The sequence below is a fragment of the Pithys albifrons genome, chromosome 8, assembly GCF_047495875.1.
Source record: "Pithys albifrons albifrons isolate INPA30051 chromosome 8, PitAlb_v1, whole genome shotgun sequence".
Lineage (NCBI taxonomy): Eukaryota > Metazoa > Chordata > Aves > Passeriformes > Thamnophilidae > Pithys > Pithys albifrons.
The window spans coordinates 5220699-5239286 of record NC_092465.1 but is presented as its reverse complement, the minus strand read 5'-3'; the positions used below and the strand labels follow the sequence as shown (position 1 = coordinate 5239286).

Sequence of the window (18588 nt, the reverse complement as noted above, 5' to 3'; positions counted from 1 at the left end):
CATCCCATGCCAACAAGAGTTTGCTATTCATTCAGCTCCATTAAACAGCACCTTTCTGGGGCAGATACCTGTGCCGAAACTAAGGAACAGAACAAGCCTTGTAGTGCTTTCCATATTTATAGAAAAGTAAAATTGTTTGGGTTGGAAGAGACCTTAACCACCACCTTGTTGCAACACTCTGTCATGGGCAGGGACACCTTGCACTAGACTGAGTCCCTCTGGTCCAAACTGGCCTTGAACACTTACAGAGAAGAGACGCAGATTTGTACAGCTGGGACACAAAACCAACTGAAGAAGACAAAGAATCCCATTCCTTTGATTTCATATTTTCAAATGCATAGTTCTAAATTAGCAGACTAACACATCAAATTCAATTTCTTAAAACTCTTTATGGCAAATCTGATGAGAAAACAAAACCTACCTTGCTATTCTATGTTTACTAAGCTGGCCTAAAACAGGTCAAGACTATTTTAGCTCAATTTTTTTTTCCTTTTCTTTCCCTCAAGCCTTTGAATTGTTTTTTAAAAGAAGCAATCAAGTGGTTTCAGGTCGATATGGTTAAAGGTAGACAGAAACTCCACCAAGCTGAGACAGCCTTTACAGCAAATCTTGACAAGCAACAAACATGTCCATTCAAAACAAAAGAAGTAGCAGAGTGAACAAAGGGCAAGAGGAGCAGAGTAATCACAGGATGTAATAAAAGATTACACTGTGCTTGCATCTCTCCTCTACTCAACCTCTCTAACTCCCTCAGGAGCACAAGGGTGGAGCCTACAGCAAGGAAAGAGTCTTTGCCTCCTCCACACACTGACACCTGCAAATCAATGCCCTCAGCTACAGGGTGAAAATTAGTTCACCCACTCTACAGCAATTCAGAGTTTGTTCCCACTTCAGAAATTTCTCTAAAAGCAGTCATTCTGTTCAGTAACATTGATGTTGAGCACCAGAATTGATGTGGTGGCTTTTCTGTCTAAGCAGCCATGGCAACGATTTATTGCTATCAGTCACATCAAAAAGTTCTCATAAAGCATCGCCGTAAACAGTTTGGACCTTGCTAGCTCTGCACAAAGTTCCCCCAAACCACACGACTATTTTGCATGCAGAAAGTATGTGAACAGAGCCATGATTGTAGCCATACAGGACTACGGACCTCAGAAACTGCTATTTTAGATTATAAATGAAAATAAAGATTTTTTAAAATTTTTTTTTATTTTTTTTTTCCCAGATGGAAATGCTGATATTTATACAAACCAAGGAAATCTGGACAACATTTGGTGATCTCCCCAATGTTGGGCTGGATGTTAGGCAGCCTAACAGCCCCCATCTCCATACTGGTTTGGCAATCCCAAAGACAGGAGCATTCTGAAGGTTTCTGGTCTGTCTGAAAAGGAGGCCCAAAGAGCCCAAGAATCTCTGAGACCTGAGACCCAAGTGTATTGACATCGGGCAAATTCTTCAGGTGTTGAGAGTGTGGAGCCACACAATGGGTCCTCTGGCAGTATTCCATGCTGAATTCCCAGGAGAGGGTTGAGTTAGGAGCTTAGAGATGCAGGCAACTGGTACCAAGCACATAAAAAAGTGGGCAGATGAACAAGTAACAGGGAAGAGATTTTCACTCCATATCCAAACGCATTTTTCTGGTAGAACTTTTATAACCAGACAACCACTTAATATCTGGTCTTATGTTCTGGAAAGAGTAGTTGTGATCTTACCTGCTGTTGGAGTTCTTTTTTGGTACACACGAATCTCTTTAGCATTGTCAAGTCTGGCAAGAGCCTGAACATCAGTGCCATTGTATCTGTTTATCCGTAAAATGCTGAGGTTATCTGAATTCACTGTATATAAATAGTTTTCAAATACTGCCAAACTACACAGATGCCTAATCTGGAAATAAAAAACAAAAGGTGTCATTATCTTAGCTCAGTGTTTTAGGCATATCTAAGATTAATAAACACCAAACATGACCGTGAATTATACACGATAAACTGTACAAAAGGTTTTCTGAATATGTCGGTAAATATTTGTAGATTATAAACACAAACTACACTACAAGTATAGCTCACATTCTTGTAGACTGATGTTTATAATTAGAAAAGCTTTGTACAAGAAAAGCAGAAAATTCAATTATTTAGCAATACAAATTAATTTACTCTCACAATTTTCCAGTTTCTATTTTTTAAATGAAAAACTTCTTCATACTTTAAGTGCAACAGTGTCTTTTAGCATTAACTGGTGTTCATTAACTAATAGTAACTAAGACAAAGTAACTACTATTAACTAGTATTAAATAAAAAATATAGCAAACTTGCATAAGTTTAGAACAGACTTTAGAGACAGAATTGATCCATTTAAAATTATATTATAATCAAATCATGACAAATTGTGCAAGATATACCTATTGAAGACTTAGGTGAACACATGAGAAATAAAAAAAATCCCTCAGCTATTTTTGAGTTACTTTTGTGTCTCTTTCTTTAAATATGGTTGGGGTCAAACAATATTACTTGTTTCTCAGAAAATGAATTATAAAATTGTGTTCATCTGCGTCATGTCACATTGATTACAAATTCCCTAATCTTAGTTAGTTAGACAATCACAGCTCAAACCTGAGTTGTTCAATAATCTAGACATTGTGCTTGATTTATAGATTTAGAAAATGGAAAATATCTCACTGGCAATTTTGAAAGCTGAACAAATTAAGGAGAATTTGTTGGCAGATGTTCAGATACTGACAGGATGAATATCTTCTACTTTAATCAATAAATTGCTCACCACAAAGTATTTCCTTAGCTCATTCCCTCACAAATTCAGACATACACCACCAACACCAACCCAAACGAAAAGCCCATCATGCATCAAGCATTTCAGTCCATTCTGGAAACTACACCCAAGTTGGTCACATCTTACCGTTCTATTCTGTCTTTACCCAGAAAAAGAAATAATAATTGAGGTCAATGAAAGTGCTTGATTAAGATCCAATAGAAATTCAATCCAATTATAGTAAGATGGAAAACAGCCCTGAAAATAATGACACATCTGTAGCAAATGGTAGGATTCTCTCTGAATTATAATCTTTTCTTCCCTATTTCCATTTGCACTCAGTTTAAGTCTCTATAATTTAACTCTCATGAGAGCTTTTCTATGTTAACACCATTGAAAACTATGACTCTTTTTTTTTACAATGTTTTTTATAATTATCAAATTATTTGTATTTAATTTATGCCTTTGTTATATTTTTACATCTCAAGAAGATTTCCAGCTACCATGTGAATGAGTGGAAATGTTGCTACAAATTGTCCTTTCAAAACCACCCAGGCTATCAATCATAGAAGCCAGTACCATTTGCAAAGCACATCTTGTGCTGTACAATTCCATGTGCTTATGCAAGAAACTTTATTCCCTAAAATTTATTTCAACTAGTTTTCTAGTCAGCTGTTTCCTTTGACTAAGGAGGAGTTACTTGGAGAAATAGTAACTAAATCACAGCAAATGCAGCACAAAACATGGTGCAACTACCCATGTTCCATTTGAGTGGAAAGACAACCAATACCCTTTGTGACAGCAGTGACCAGGCATTTTAATACCCTTCACCATTATTAAAAGACACAGATCTCATTCTACTTTCTTAGCTGGTAAGAAAGAATCCCTTGGAACTTGATAAAGTATCCTTGTTTGATCTAAATTTCAGTAAGAAGGGAAAAAACAAGCATGTCTCCCATGACATCAGCATAGCTCTATTACAAGCCTGTAGAAGTATTTGTTGGTTCTGAAAATTACTTTTCTCTTTTTAGTATCTATTCAAAAATGTATCTGTAAAAAAAAACCAAAACAAACCAACAAACCCTGTTATTCCAGAAGAACTGGCTAAAGACTGGGAGTAATTTGGAAACTGTTTGGTGTTTAGACAGGTGACCTGGACATTTTTTTTGGTCACATTTTCTGTTGTCTCTTGGTAAATACTGATTACCTGGAGGCAAAGAGTGACAGCAGAAAAGGTAAAGTGTTTATTCTGTTTGCATGTTTTTACATACTCTGATTAACCTCAGAAAGAAGCAGATGTAAACATGGTGCCCAAACCAGCTCTGGGACTCCAAGCAGGAACCAGAACAGTTTGGTCTTTGTTAAATTTCCCTTGAATTAGAGAAATCTTACCACTGCCAGGGAACTCTTCCCTTCCCTGCTACCCCACTCTCCAAGCTGAAGCAACAGTAATGGATTGAAATATTTCTGCTCAAAAACTCTTAGATGACATTGAACATCTGGATCAACTAGAAAAAAACCATCATTGCCATTAACAAAATAAGATCCAAGGGCATCCAGATTAGTCTGAATGGCTTTTGCTATTCCACTTCTTTCACATCATTGTGCCTGGTAATGTTTCCTTCCTGAACAGGTAAGGACATCTTGTCATTAATGATTTATCTCCCAGCATCTCCCATCACCTCATACTTTCCCTCTTGAAGTCATTTACAATGAGGAGTGTGACTTCTATTGTGCATTGGTGATGAGACACTGCATGGAACCTTGTCCATAGGTTGCAAAATGGGCTAAATGGCAAATAAAACAAAACGTGCAGATGGATCTTGTAACATCTAACACATTTGAACTAAAAGGGAAAACAATCTGAAATTCCAGTAGCTGTTAGCATTACATACCTTCATTTATTGACATTGTTATTTTTACTAATTGGCAAATAAATACCTACTTGTCTGCCTTTAATTATCGTGTGCCTCCTTCTCCCTTGATAGTCCACAACTTCCACACTCTCCAGATATATGTCAACCCAGTACACATATTTATTGATGAGGTCCAGTGCAAGAGCAGTTGGCTGTTCAATTTTCGAGTCCACTATCCACGTCCTGTTCATTCCATCCATGTCACATCTCTCCACCTTGGCAGCATTCCCATAGTCTGTAAAGAAAAGCTTTCTGTTGAAAGAAAATAAGATGTCATAAGTTGTAAAGGGTGTGAGCAGAATGCAAAGCTCCTGGTGGCTCTGGGAAAAAGAAGTTTTTGGGTTTTGTCATTTCAGCATCCCATACACTGTATATTGATAATCATATCATAATTCAAAACAAAACAAAAACAACAGTGTCTTTTAACAAATTCACAATTACACAGAATTATCTTTGAAATGGAATGTTCAGAAGTTCTAGATGCATTTTCTTACACCACAGATACACCGTGTAATGCTTTCAGTTACAACCTTAAATATATTTTTAACCATTATTTGTAAAAAAAATGGCAAGATAGTTACAAATAACAGAATAGCAAACCCACAAGGCACTCACATGGTTTGGAGAACAATTTGTTGGATATGAGGCATGAGAAATACAGTGATACACTCACTAAGGCTTTGGAAAATATATTTCTAAAGGAGATGCTTTAGTCTGTAGTGCACTTGCATCCAGCCTTGGAAGGGTGTTTAAAATCTTTCCACAAATCCAGTGAGTCATTCCACCCAAGAATAATGGGAAACTATCAAAGACTCAAAATTGCTGCTAGAGCTTCCTAAGCCAATACTTGATTAGCATTCCCTGGGTTTAGTACACGCAAATCAATTTTGATTAACCTGACAATATTTTAACAAGATTACCTATTTGGGAGAACAAATTACACTTGCAAGCTGAAGACCACCTTGCCACGACTTTTACATGCTGTAAAGAATAATCTGATTCCAGGCTGAATGCCACTAAAACTACTTTAAGAACCAGGATTTCATTTTCCAAATGAAGTGAATTGTCTTCTAGTTATTAACACTAATGGGAATAACATTGGATCACATGCATATAAACCTGGAGATATCTTTATGTTATAGAGCAGTAATTTATAGCCTTGTAACCTCTCATGGAAATTCAGCATCATAACATATTTTAGGCTGGAAAGAATATATGTTTGCTAATCAGCCAAAGGAAACTCAAATCCTTTATTTTTTGCCATCTTCAAATAAATAAGAATATATTTTATGTGCAGCTAAAATGTTTCAAGTGCAAATTTTTTTAATTAAAAATATTAAAACTATTAAATCATCTCTTGTCTATGTACAGCCTCTGTCAAATGCCAAAATGAATTGATCTCAGAATCATAAAATAGGGCTGGAGGAGAATTTGAAAGGTCATGTAGTCCATCACCAGGCCATAAGGCAGAATAAACTTTACCTATAACACTCCTGAGGGATAACTCCTTTCCTGGCAGGGATTTCTATTTATCAAAATAATCCTGAATTCCTGTCTTGTCCTTCATTGTCATTCTGCATCCCAGTAGTACTTTAAAAATATTTTTAAAAACAGACACTTATCATTCAGGTCTTCATAAATCTAAATGTGCATAGTACAGAATATGTGCAAAGCAAAAGTCATGCCTGCAAAGCAAATGTTTAATTTGGAATGAAAACAGCCAAACAACCAGTTCATCTCTAGAAGTATATACACTTATTTATGTATGTATGCATTTCATCAGCAGTGACAAGGCCAACACCAAATACATTGCAAATAAGTTGTTAAAATATTAGATGCACTCTAGTCTACAATCTGGGCATTTGATTTAAATTATTTAATAGAATTGTATATCTCAAGACTCTGTAATTCAAATAAAGCTCATTTTGCAATCACAGAACCAAATGGATTTGCTCTGATCAGGCACTCACACGTGTAGATATAAATACACACATTCTAAATACACATCCACACACACAGAAGTTCCAATGACCTGAGGTCTGACTTCAGACTGACTCTTTATTGCTCAGTGCTCAGAGGTTAATAATCTTGTTAAAGACTTAACATTTTTACAGACTAAAAGACAAGTTAGAAATAATAGTTATTGTCCATTTATAATGAGATTATATTTTCAGATCAGACAAGAAATAAAATGATAGATCCAGTAAAGAATATCTAATTTAAGAGGCTGCTCCACCTTTCTGGAATGGGAATCATGTCTTTGTTTTCTAAATATCTGTATTATATGAGCATCATTTGTACTTAGGAAGCCAGCATGACTTCATGTGCAAATGACATTCTTTTTATTCTAAAAATCATTATTCTTCTCCTGGAGACTGACAACAATAAAACTTCATAATTAAATGAAGAGGTAAAAGAAAGAAGAAGAAAGTAGTTGCCTAACTGCTGCTGTACAATCAAAGCCTTCTGAAAATTAAATTAAGAAAATGAAAAGCTTTACTGTGTAATCTTGAAAAGTAATTCTGTGCTTAAAGACTAATGCAGATATTCAGAATGAGGTTTACACCAGAACTGCATTTCAACACATGCAGAGGAGCCACAACTGCACCATAGTTCCCTTGCCTTGGGAGCTCTCAAGGATGCACTGTACGAGTATTTCTGGCAGCTCAAGGCTAATTTTTATGCTCAAAAATGGTGCTGGATTTGCCTCTCCATTTTCAGCAGAGGGCAATGAAACCTTTTATCCATTCACTGCAATTTCAGCAGGAACTGCCCAGGTGCATGTCCCTGTACAACCAAAGCACCGACCTGGCACTGACCTTGAGGGGTGTGTTCTGGCAGGGTCAGGGAGAGCTGTGTCATTACAGCCTGAATTTCCTGACACTACCAATGAGGATGCTAATTGAGGCTGTTATAACAGTAAAAATTTTGGCACTAAATTGAATTTTATTAAGGCATGTTAACTTCTGAAAGCTACAGACTTCTTCTTGCATAGAAATTCTGAATATTCTCCAAGCTCTTTGACACTGCACAAACGCTGTGTTTTGCTTGTAACTACTCAAGAAGAAAAAGAGCCATCATCTCCATCAAGTCCTGGTGCTTTGCAGGCATCCTATGCTACTCCTTTTTCAAACTTTTTAAATTCATAGAAGTATTTAGTTGTTTTGCCTCTTCCAGAATGGTTTCTTGTTGTTCCAGCAGTCATGAACCAACATCTAATACCTAATCATGATACCTTCTCAGCTAAATTACACCCGTGGATTTCTGCAGCACATTTATTTGGCTTAACCAGGGGAGCTGTGGAAGGAGCATGGGCAGCACTGGGTGCACTGTTCCAGATGGGAGCTCACTGCTGTCTGACAGCAGCACAGTCACTCTCCTGCATCAGCTGCAGCTCAGCCATCACTGATGACATTGGCTGTTTTCACAGCTCTATTACACTGCTGATTTACACTCATCCTCTCTCCAGCTATTACATACACCCTCCTCCTCCTCCTACTGACTTCCCAGGGCTTGCCTCCCTTTTTCCAGTCTATGAAATACAACCTATTTCATAACTTAACAACTTCATCTTAAAAAGTTATGGTTGGAGGTTTTCCAAAGGGTTTAGTTTCAACTAGGAATGCACAAGGACTATTCCCTTCACATCTGAGCAATGACAACTCTAACATTTTAAAATATCCTCACTGGCAAACCCATTGACTAAATATAGCAATAAAGTCATGGTCCCAGTTAACACTAATTCCAGAGGAGGAGGTGCTGTCATGAGACAAAGGTGACAGTGAACTGCCCAGTCCCTGCTCCCACACCAGTGGTCACAGATTCATCTTTTCTTCATTATCACTCCCCAAAAACACATAAGGAGAGCCTCAAAAGGCCTGCTGTTCTTGCCTGGCAGAGACATCTGTCGTCAACAGAAAGTTCCTTTCAGACCCAATAGTCACTGTCTTAGTTCAGCTGCCAAACCCCTTATCACCACTGGCTTTGTCCAGAAACTCCTCTCTTGACACTTCCTTTTGTTTTCCAAGCTTTCAGCCACCACATTCATAACCCACCTATTTAATTAGCTTAGGAAGAAATGTTTTCCCTGTACAACTACATTTGGGCATTTGCATGACTGAAAACTCTTAATTTCTGATGCACTTAAGATGCAAAACAATGTGTAGCACAATCAGAGTTTGAGGGGGTGCAAAAAAAATCACTATTCTGCAGTTTTTGCCATAAAACTCCCATCACCCTTGTATGGAACAATCAGGTACCATGAAGTAGTTTTCAATTTTTTCCTGACATTCAACAGTGGTTTATGGTTGAGTGTATTTGTGTGCCCTTATTATTAATTTTTTTTATTATTTATTTCTCTCTTCAGTCTCTCATTGCTCTTTATACGAGGGAAGATACACAGGATGGGAATTGCTGGGGCAGATTTTGAAGAGAAGAACGACAGAGAGCTTGGCAGTTCACAGGGCAGAGTGAACAGCAAGGCAATATTATAGCAGGTAAATGAATAAAGTAAATATAGAAAACAGCATTCTTTCTTAGGCAAAGTTACTGCTGTGAACCAGACCTATCTAGAATAAAGTAAAATAACTTCTAGCACACCAAAACAGGAGCTAACAGGAGAAAGAATGGCATTTAATTTTCAAAAATTACACTGAAAGGATCATTTTCAAGACAGAATGCTGCTAGAGATAAGTTGTTGATCTTGCAAAATGAACAAGTGACCAAAAAGCAACAGGCTTTTTTTTTTCTAATTTAGGAGAGGGATTATAGCATGGGAAAAAACTCTGAATAGGAATTAAGAGAAATGGTGTACAATTTAATCAGTTTAAAACATCATTGGCATTAAGTGGCACAAGACAGATATATTGTAGGACAAGTAGGTTAACTAAAATTATGGGAACTGTTGTGAACAAGGAACCTCCTTCAGAGGAGGTGGTCAAAAAACCTAATTAAAAGGACTGTGTGAAAACATTTGTGGGGTTCTCTGCTTGCAAATTACTACTTGTGGTATCAGGTCCTGTATCTCATTTCTACTACATCTACTCAAAATGAATGTGATGGGATTTAATTTAAACTGAATTCAATTAATAATATGCTTTATTGCATGGTCCAGGAGCATTTTCCTCTCTGTTGATGTTTAGGTTGACTTCTGGGTTCATTACTTTTCTTTTTCATCCACATCTCAAGCAGAAGATATCAGCTACTCTCAGCCCATTTTGGTTATGAATGATCCTGTTCCTCAGTGTCCCAGACACACCTGAGCTGTTTGAAGAGCACTACTCACTAACACACCCACACTGAAAGCAATTCTCAGGTTTGAGGCAAAGGGTTATTATTCCTCAGGGCAGGAGCATAAACATCATTGGATTTGGGCATTTGAGTTCCTGCTTCTTTCCAGCCCACCCAAGCATCCATCACCCTGAGGATAATTTCCCCTGGCAAACCCACACTATTTTAGGGGGTTTAGGAACCAGAAGGCTCTCCAGCAATGTACCTGAATTTCTTGCATCTGAAATTGGAAGGATAAAGCCCAGTCAGACAAGTCATTGTCCCCAGGCAGAGCCAATCCCAGTCCCTGCCTGTGGCACAACAGGGACAGTCAGCAGAGCTCAACCCAAAGACCTTAGGGGGGCATTTGTAATGAAATACACTCCTCCTTACAGGGAAATCACCAGTTCAGTGAAGGTTTTCTTATTTGCAGCAACAAGCATGGCAGTGTGAGCTGAGAACAGGGAAAGGAGCTGTGAATTATAAAAAGAGCCAATCTCGGTTCACTGCTAAAGTTGCTACAAATTGTCATTATTTTTTTTTCCTACTAAAACTGTCCATCTATACAAGTATGCCTGGTGCAATGCTAAATTGGTTGCCATCAACAGGACCCCCAGAATGCAATTTCCTTACAGCCACAGAAAGATGAATTTTCAGAGATGTTATAAAGTGAGTGGAATTTGATAAATCAGGACTGTGATTTATTACATTGTTATGACTATACTCAACTATTGTGGTTTTTTACTTTTCAAAACAAACAAATAAACAAACTCCCTGCCTGTTATTTTTCAAGTTTGATCCTTCCCACTACTGAGGGACTAAAAGCCTTCACTGTCTTTTGTCTTGGAGATATCAATCAAACATGCATAATCTATTTAAATTCTGTAGTAACCTTAAAAGTTTTTGTGCCCCCCTTTGCCACCCACACATTCTTTCTCTGCAGGGAGAGAACTGCAGATGCCCCTTCAGTTCACCCACTTCCCACCTCTGGGTGCTGCAGGAATAATGTGGGATAGTGGGATGGATGGCAATGTTCTCCCACAAGCTACACTTCTTCACATGCAGAGTAAACACGGAGTAAACATGGAACAAATTCCACCATATTCTCTTTCTTGCTCCACTTATGAATAGGTGGGACTAAAAAAATGTACATCTGGAATAGAGCAGCAATAAATCAAACACACAGAGGAATGAAAATTCAATTCAGGGGTTTTGCAGGAGGACAGAAATGTAAAAAAAAAAAAAAGTTTGTCTTACACTCATTTTCATGACAATAGTTGCCTGTTTTTTTCTCCCATCAACAGCAAGACTATGGCAATGAGATGTACTCCTGAAAAACTACATCCCTTGGCATAAATAAAACTTACACTTGCTTTACCTGCTTTCTGTAGAAATACAATTCAATTTCTTTTCATTAGAATCATGCAATTATCTTCAGTACTTTTGGCCATGAAGTAATTTTCTCAACAGAAGGATGTTGTCTGAATTTTGCAAATTTATTCCCAATATAAAATTTTAGTAAATAAATCAAATATTAACTTTTCAGTCACTTTTTTCCCCATAACTACAGGCAAAGTTTTAATAACTGTCAGTTTGAAATGAAAGATGCATTGCAGATGTATTCCTGGATTCATTAAGGGTCTTAACATTTGTATTTCATTTGTCAGATTATTGCTATTCATCTGAAAATGTAACGATTCAGATTTGAATCAGATGCAGAAATCTGGAAGTCGAGTCCTTTCAAACTGTGAGTGTATTTCCTCCTGTGTTACTGCAAGCTCATCACTTCAAATAAGAATGAAAAAACATTGATTATTCCCATTTTATCACAAAACCAGCTGTGCCAAATGGATGTGTTGATCCACTGAGAAAACTCATTTTTAAAAACAACATGCCATGAGAGATGGTTTTATATCACCACTTCAGCAGGCTTTTAATGTGCCATCCAAATAGTACCCTGAAGTCTCTAAATATTTTAAAGATAGTAGGTACAACACCAAAATTATTTAACAGTCTTTTATAGAGTTATAAAATGACTGTTTACACCCAAACCATGCACACACTGCTGTTGGATGTACTTAAATCTGTAATTCTAGGCCTGGAGTCATCAGTCATGATGATGAATATAGTTATTGGATTATCTTGAATAATTATTTCTGAGAATTTGATGGTTAATTTCAACAGCTCTATATTTAATCATCAGATGTACAAAATAATAATTTTGCTGAAGAAAATTGAAATTCTGTTTCTTCATTGGCAACTCAGGGTGTGATATATATGTTATCCTTCAGTCTCTACTAGAGATAAGTGTTTCTAATGTAATATTTTTGATTATTCTGCTTTGAATGATTTCTGGAGCAACAAAATGGTGCTACTTGACCTTTTATATTCTTTATATGAACCCCAGTACAATGCAGAACACACATATTCATTGACTTATTTTCAAAGGTTTCCTTGGTATTCTTCTGAAGCCCTTTCACAGAGAAAAAAAAAATAAATGCAGCACTTTTCCTGAAGCTATTTAATTTTCACAAGACATTATTATATGCAGCCAGACTCTATTGCTCCTTCCACTTAATAAATAACCTTTTCCTACCGTTGAAAAGCAACAATATTAAAAATTACTTTTTAAAATAGGATTTTTTCTTTTTCTTTTTGAGGGGAGGAGGAAGGCAATTGTCATTAATTGTTCAGTGATTGTAGGCAAAGGTGGTGTCTGACTTGCAGCTTGAGGAAAACAGTGTTGAGCTTGGCAGGATTAACTTTAGTCCTAGGACTGAGTTCAGCCACAGAGCAAACCAGGACAGCAGTAACTCCTTGTTTAAAAATTACTGTCTAGACACTGGAGGCTGTTATTTCCCAAACACAATCCCACCTCTCCAGTGGCTTTTCTTTCCCAGAATTTGAGACATGGCCCTTTCAAGCCAGTTTGAGAAATGATTGTTATATGGACAGTTTGGCACCATGAAATGTGAAAAATGTACCCACTCAGTTTGACACGACTTTAAAATCCTGTTTTCTACACCCCCAGCATCGATCACAATTCAGAATGCTTTGTCCTCAGCTATGTGATTTCTGTCAACCAACTTTTTCTATTTAGTCATGGGAAATGAGAAAAGACAGCATTTTTGCAATGTTCATTTATTTTAAATTTATTATTAATGTGAAAAATAAATTAAAACAGTTCTTCCACCTTGGTATTTGATGACCTATACCAGATTAAATGTCAGTAATAGCTGGCATTTGAGAACTTGTCTCATCCATCTTATCCAGAAAATGCTACAATAATCATCATTATATAGGATTAAATTAAATTAATCAAAAATCCGCAGTTTGCACGTTTGAGGAATCTCAGGGCTCCTTCCCAGGCAGGTCTGCAGAAAGGCCAGGGTTACATTTAGACTTTAGATCCCACAGGCTTCAGACCCTGAACAGTGATGATTTAAAGTCCTGATGAGTTAGGAGTCCACACCAAGGATGGGGATTTTTGCTTTTCAGCAAATTCATGGAAGAATATACCCGTGCCTATTAAAGGCAATGATGTTTCAGCCTCTGAATATCCCAATCTTGTACCCTGCTGGAAGCTGACAGGTTTGCTGGGAAACTACCCCTGTACACTGGATTTAGTCGTGTTTTCTCAGCTGAGCATTTCTTTTTGCCGCAGCTACAAACAGTCACATGGAGGATGCTGTGAGAGGAGACTGTGCTGGTGTGTTCCTCAGTGTCCCTGCCCTCAAAGCCCTTGGGTTAGATTCAAGTCATTAATTATAATCAATGAGATCAAGGCTGAGGATGATCTTGGATGAAGAAATAGGAGACAATGTAGAAAAGCTATTTTGACAAAAATATTATACTTGAAATTTTTTATTTAAATTTATATATATGCAAAATTCTACTTTATATAAAATATACCTTAAAGCAAATTTATACATGCTAATAATTTCAACACATGCCAAAGGGGAGCAACACCATTTAATATTTGATCTACAGAAGCAAGCACTACTAACACAATAAATCCTTCAGCTGGTTTAAATGGTGCAAATGGCCATTTATCCCAGTGCAGAACAGAAAATGGGCAGCCTGTGCTTGACAGCAATGCACAGAGTTGATCTGTATCTCGAATTTCCTTTGGGATAAAGCACTAACCCTTGCAGGTGAGGGAATTATTCCAATCTAAATGATGATTCCAGTTGTGAACAGCAACAAGAAGGTATTCAAGGCTCAACAAGAAAAAAGGTATCTACCCAAACTACAACAACCACAGCAAATAATAAAGAAAACCAAGATTTTTATCCAGCATTTCCATGTTGCTGTTTAAAAAACTCCATTCTTAAATTTATTTATTTATTATTTTAATATTGTTATTTTTGTAAGGTAATAAATTCTGAAGTGAATATCCAAACTTGTCCTACACCTTGAGTTTCTGATCAAATATCTTCTATTGGAGAGATGGGTTTGGGTGCTGCTGGTCCACACCAGACTCAGTAATGGTCCATCCTTATGCAGGGCTGAGAGCCTCTAATCTCCCTACTACAAACTCCTAAATAGAATATTGTTTTCATGTCAGCAACAAATGAATTATTTGATGCCATGACTCATGTTGGTATTTGACAATAAGTAAACAAAACCAGGTGGTTCTGCTTCCCAATTAACTGCCAACTAAATAAGTAATTCTCTCCCCAAAACTGCACTTACAAATTAAATTTAAACAAAGCACAAAACAACAAACAAGTTAATAGAAAGGAAAAACAAAGTAAGATTTATATAGAATCATAATATTTGAAATTAGGTTGGAAGTATTGTATTTGCATAATGTTATCTCTTCTGAGATCAAAGGCTCTTTAATTCTTCATGATATTTTTTTTCTCAAGGTGTTACAAAACAGAACTCAATTGCAGTGAAGTGACAACAAAATTGGTTGCATTTCAGCACAGAGAAAGTTCTAGTGGTTTTGCTGTTGTTACTCTGTTCCTGATCTCTTAACCTCTAATTTCCAGCAGCTTGTCCTCGTGGGAAGGCAGAATTATTCATAATACCACTAATAATTAGTGCCTAATCACTAGAACTAATACGGAGCTGCTAGAAAACTGAATATATGCACGATTTAAACCCAATGAACACAGATTTGAAGCACAAATATATAAACTACAGAAGGATTTCAATTTTACTTCCAGAGTTTCCACAGCTGAGAGCCCATCAATGACCTGTCAAGTGACTTAATATATTCCTACTGTGGCAGAGAAGTTAGACAAATAATTGCAAAAAACATTCCTGCTTTCTCTTCTAGTTAGTAATTAATTTCATAAACTTTTCCTCAAAGTTTTACTGAATGTCATGAAAGAATATAAAGACAAAAAACCTTTGATATGTGACAATAAGGAGCAGGCACTGATGGGACTGCAACAATAAATTAATGAAGGTTCTGCATTTTGATGCTGAAAGTGAGAAATACACATATATTTATTTATTTCAGCTATTGGTTTGAAATTTCGCGTTTCATTTGAGTGGATCATTTTAATAATCCTTATTTACTGCAATATCTGGTGGTATTTTCCACATGAAGTTTATGTCATTTCAAGAACAGTAAACACCTGCCATGACAAAGTACTTTATAGAAAAGCCATGACACATTCACTGTACTTGTTACAGAATTGTGAACATAAGTAATGAATTAATAAGAGACTGCAGGAAGCAGCCTGGGAATTGTGGGGTTAAAGGGTCTGTCAGCTGATCCAGGGGCACAGCATCCCCTTCTGCTCCAAACACACCATTTGTGGATTTTTTTCAAAGTAATTGGTAAAATGCACTAGCACAAAATTATGCAATATCTTTGTTTATAGAAATGATGAAGGGATTAGCTGAAATAAAACAAACAACAAAATAAAATAAAATCTAGACCTCCCTGTCTCCTGCAAAGAATCAAAAAGTAACTGTTCATGGAAACATTTTGCCAACCTATGCAACAGCAAAATAAATAGTATTTCAGGGGGATAGTAGGCAAGATTCTGTCTGTCTATCTATCTATCTATCTATCTATCTATCTATCTATCTATCTATCAATCATCTATCTCTATATCTACATCTATATCTACATCTATATCTATAGCATCTATATCTATATATCTATATCTATATCATCTATCTATATCTATATCTATATCTATATCTATCTATCATCTGTCAGACACTTCAGCTATGAGATTATCTGAAAAATGGGGTTCTAACACCTTTATGATGCCCCCCACCCAGTCTCAGAGGCATTTGGTCAGGTGAGTGGTGACTAAGTTACTTTTTCCTTGCTCCAAGTGGTAGTGCTCCCTCAGTCCCAGGGCACCGGGCACAGAGAGAGGCATACAGTTGTATTTTAGAGCTGATTAAGTAATTAGTTTTATGAATTTACTAATTATTTCATTTTAGGAGAAGCAGAAACAATATAACCCCCAATGATAATGCAGAGCACATGATACCTCCTGTATGACAGGAGAGCAGGAGGTGAACCTCAGCAGGGTATGGGGCTGTATGTGCCAGCCCAAGACAAATGGATGGAGATTGGTTTTATTAAAGCAGTTTGAGGAGAAGATTCCCTTTCCCACAGACAACCTTTCATGTCTGACAGTATATCCAGGTGTACCCACCTGTCAGGAAGGCTTAACTTCTTTATTTTAAACCAAATTGATACCCGCTGACATGAGCAGAGAGCAGAGGAGCCACCAGCCCTGGGGAGCACAGGCTGGCTGATGCTGGCCTGCCTTACACAAGGAAAGCAATAGGCCACAAGCATAATTATCAAAACATATTTCTGGACTATTTTTGTTCTGTATTATTTTACTTGACGTCAGAAAAATAATGAATAGCTACTTTGCATATTACTTGCAATAGCAGTTAATTTACTCTAATCAGCCTGAGGTGATGGGAGCACAGATTAACTTGTGGCTTTCTTCCCCTCACTTTGTTTTGGCATAATTGTCATCCTCTGACATAACCCCAGTGAATAATATTACAATCTCCAGCACTATTTTAATCACTCATGCTCCTCGCTGCTCTCTGTGACAAGGCAGAAGGCAACCAGGGTTGTGATGCACAAAGTACCACCTGCTGCAGAGCAGTTATTTCCTTTCTTCCCTTACTAAAAGATCTGTTCCTGGGCTTTTCACTTGTTATTCCAAAAGAGGAGAAAATTGAGGAGCAGTAAAGATACTGCTTTATATTCTTTAAAGCTGTTCCTGTGTTCAGCACCCAGTGATTGCTTGATATAACCTGTTTTTTGATGGTACCTGGCAAGGGATGTGTTTGTTTGTCAAGGCATAATGGAGAGACAGCAGTGGTGACAATCAGCACAGCAGAGCAGAGAGTGCCCAAATCCCAGTGAAACCCAGAGCAATACAAGGCATAAACCCCTGGGAATTAGTTGTGCAGATGCTTTTGAGCATCCTGATTGCTGCTTCCCAAGGCTCAGCATCTCTGACATTGAGTCCTCATCCCTGGACAGTCTCACCACACCAGTTATGGACCCCAAGCCCCTGCACAGCAGCCAGAGGGACAGAAGAGCAGTCTGAACCAGGATTCACAGCTGCAATACTCAATTATAATGCAAAACTCCATCTTTTCTCCTATTATTTCATTTCATTTTTTTCTTTTTTTTTCTTTTTAATTAAACTAGTAATTGAGGCTATCCAATGAGCTGAACTCAATTAAATAAGTCAGAATATGTTCCAAACGTGCTCTCACAACTCTGCCACTCAAAACCCAGACTGGAACATCTAATCTGCAGGTATCAGACAGCTGTAAACAGCAAATAAATTCCCATCTGAGCATCAGGCCATTAAATATGTCTTGTAAAAGGCAGCACTCACTGCAGTATCTGCATAACAGCTGAAGATCTAAGGACAATTCCCAAGGTGAGGAAAATTCAAATAAAAGGAAGTGGGGGAGAGCAGGGCATTTCTTTGGTTTCTTGGTTACATTACTCCACATTAGGAAGTTTGGTTGAATGTTTTGTCAGGCAGTGGTTTTGGCAACATGTGAAATACTGTGCTAAGAGGGCAGCAGAGTCTAACAGGTGGGTTTAACCCACTGGCTGGGTTAAATTTGTCCCTGACTAGATGAGTTCTTCAAATGCGAATGTACCTATTTCAGCATCAGAGAACCTGCCCCAGCATTTCCTTTTGAAGCTTTTCAGCTTTCTATTACTAATTAAACAAAAGAGAGAACAAAGGAAATAAATCAGGCATGAGAGAGACAAAAAAACTCCCATCTCTGCTCTGAGGAAAATTGTTTATTTATACATTGATAAAAAGCTTCAGGAAGGTAATATTTGCTGGCTAAACACCTGTTTGGTGTGTCAGAGGACTAGAGATACTTCAGCCTGGAATTATCAGACAATATATGAGGATCTCCTGTGGCCATGACTTTCCCAAGATGTTTCTTCTTGCATAGTAACTGTGAAAGTTCCCAGTTTCACCCCAAAATGGAACAGAAAATCTCTTGCAGGACAGAAAAGGTTCTCCCCAGCAGCTCTACTTTTGAAACACTGAGACAGGAAAATGATTGAGGTTTCTTTGCAAACGAACAAAAAAGCACAAGCCATTTTGATGCCAGAAATCCTACGTAACAGGTTATTCTTTAATCCAAATGCTCTCCTTGA

General features: G+C 37.3%; 1 protein-coding gene across 1 annotated transcript in view; it reads right to left on the bottom strand.

The window, feature by feature from the left end:
* The window catches only part of LRP1B (LDL receptor related protein 1B), a 312472-nt gene that overhangs the window by 243735 nt on the left and 50149 nt on the right, over positions 1-18588 (bottom strand). The window contains exons 5-6 of the mRNA XM_071562122.1: positions 4706-4928; positions 1713-1884 (exon numbers count right to left, since the gene is read on the bottom strand). Of these exons, the coding sequence (XP_071418223.1) occupies positions 1713-1884; positions 4706-4928 (395 nt within the window). The remainder of the gene's footprint in view (positions 1-1712; positions 1885-4705; positions 4929-18588) is intronic.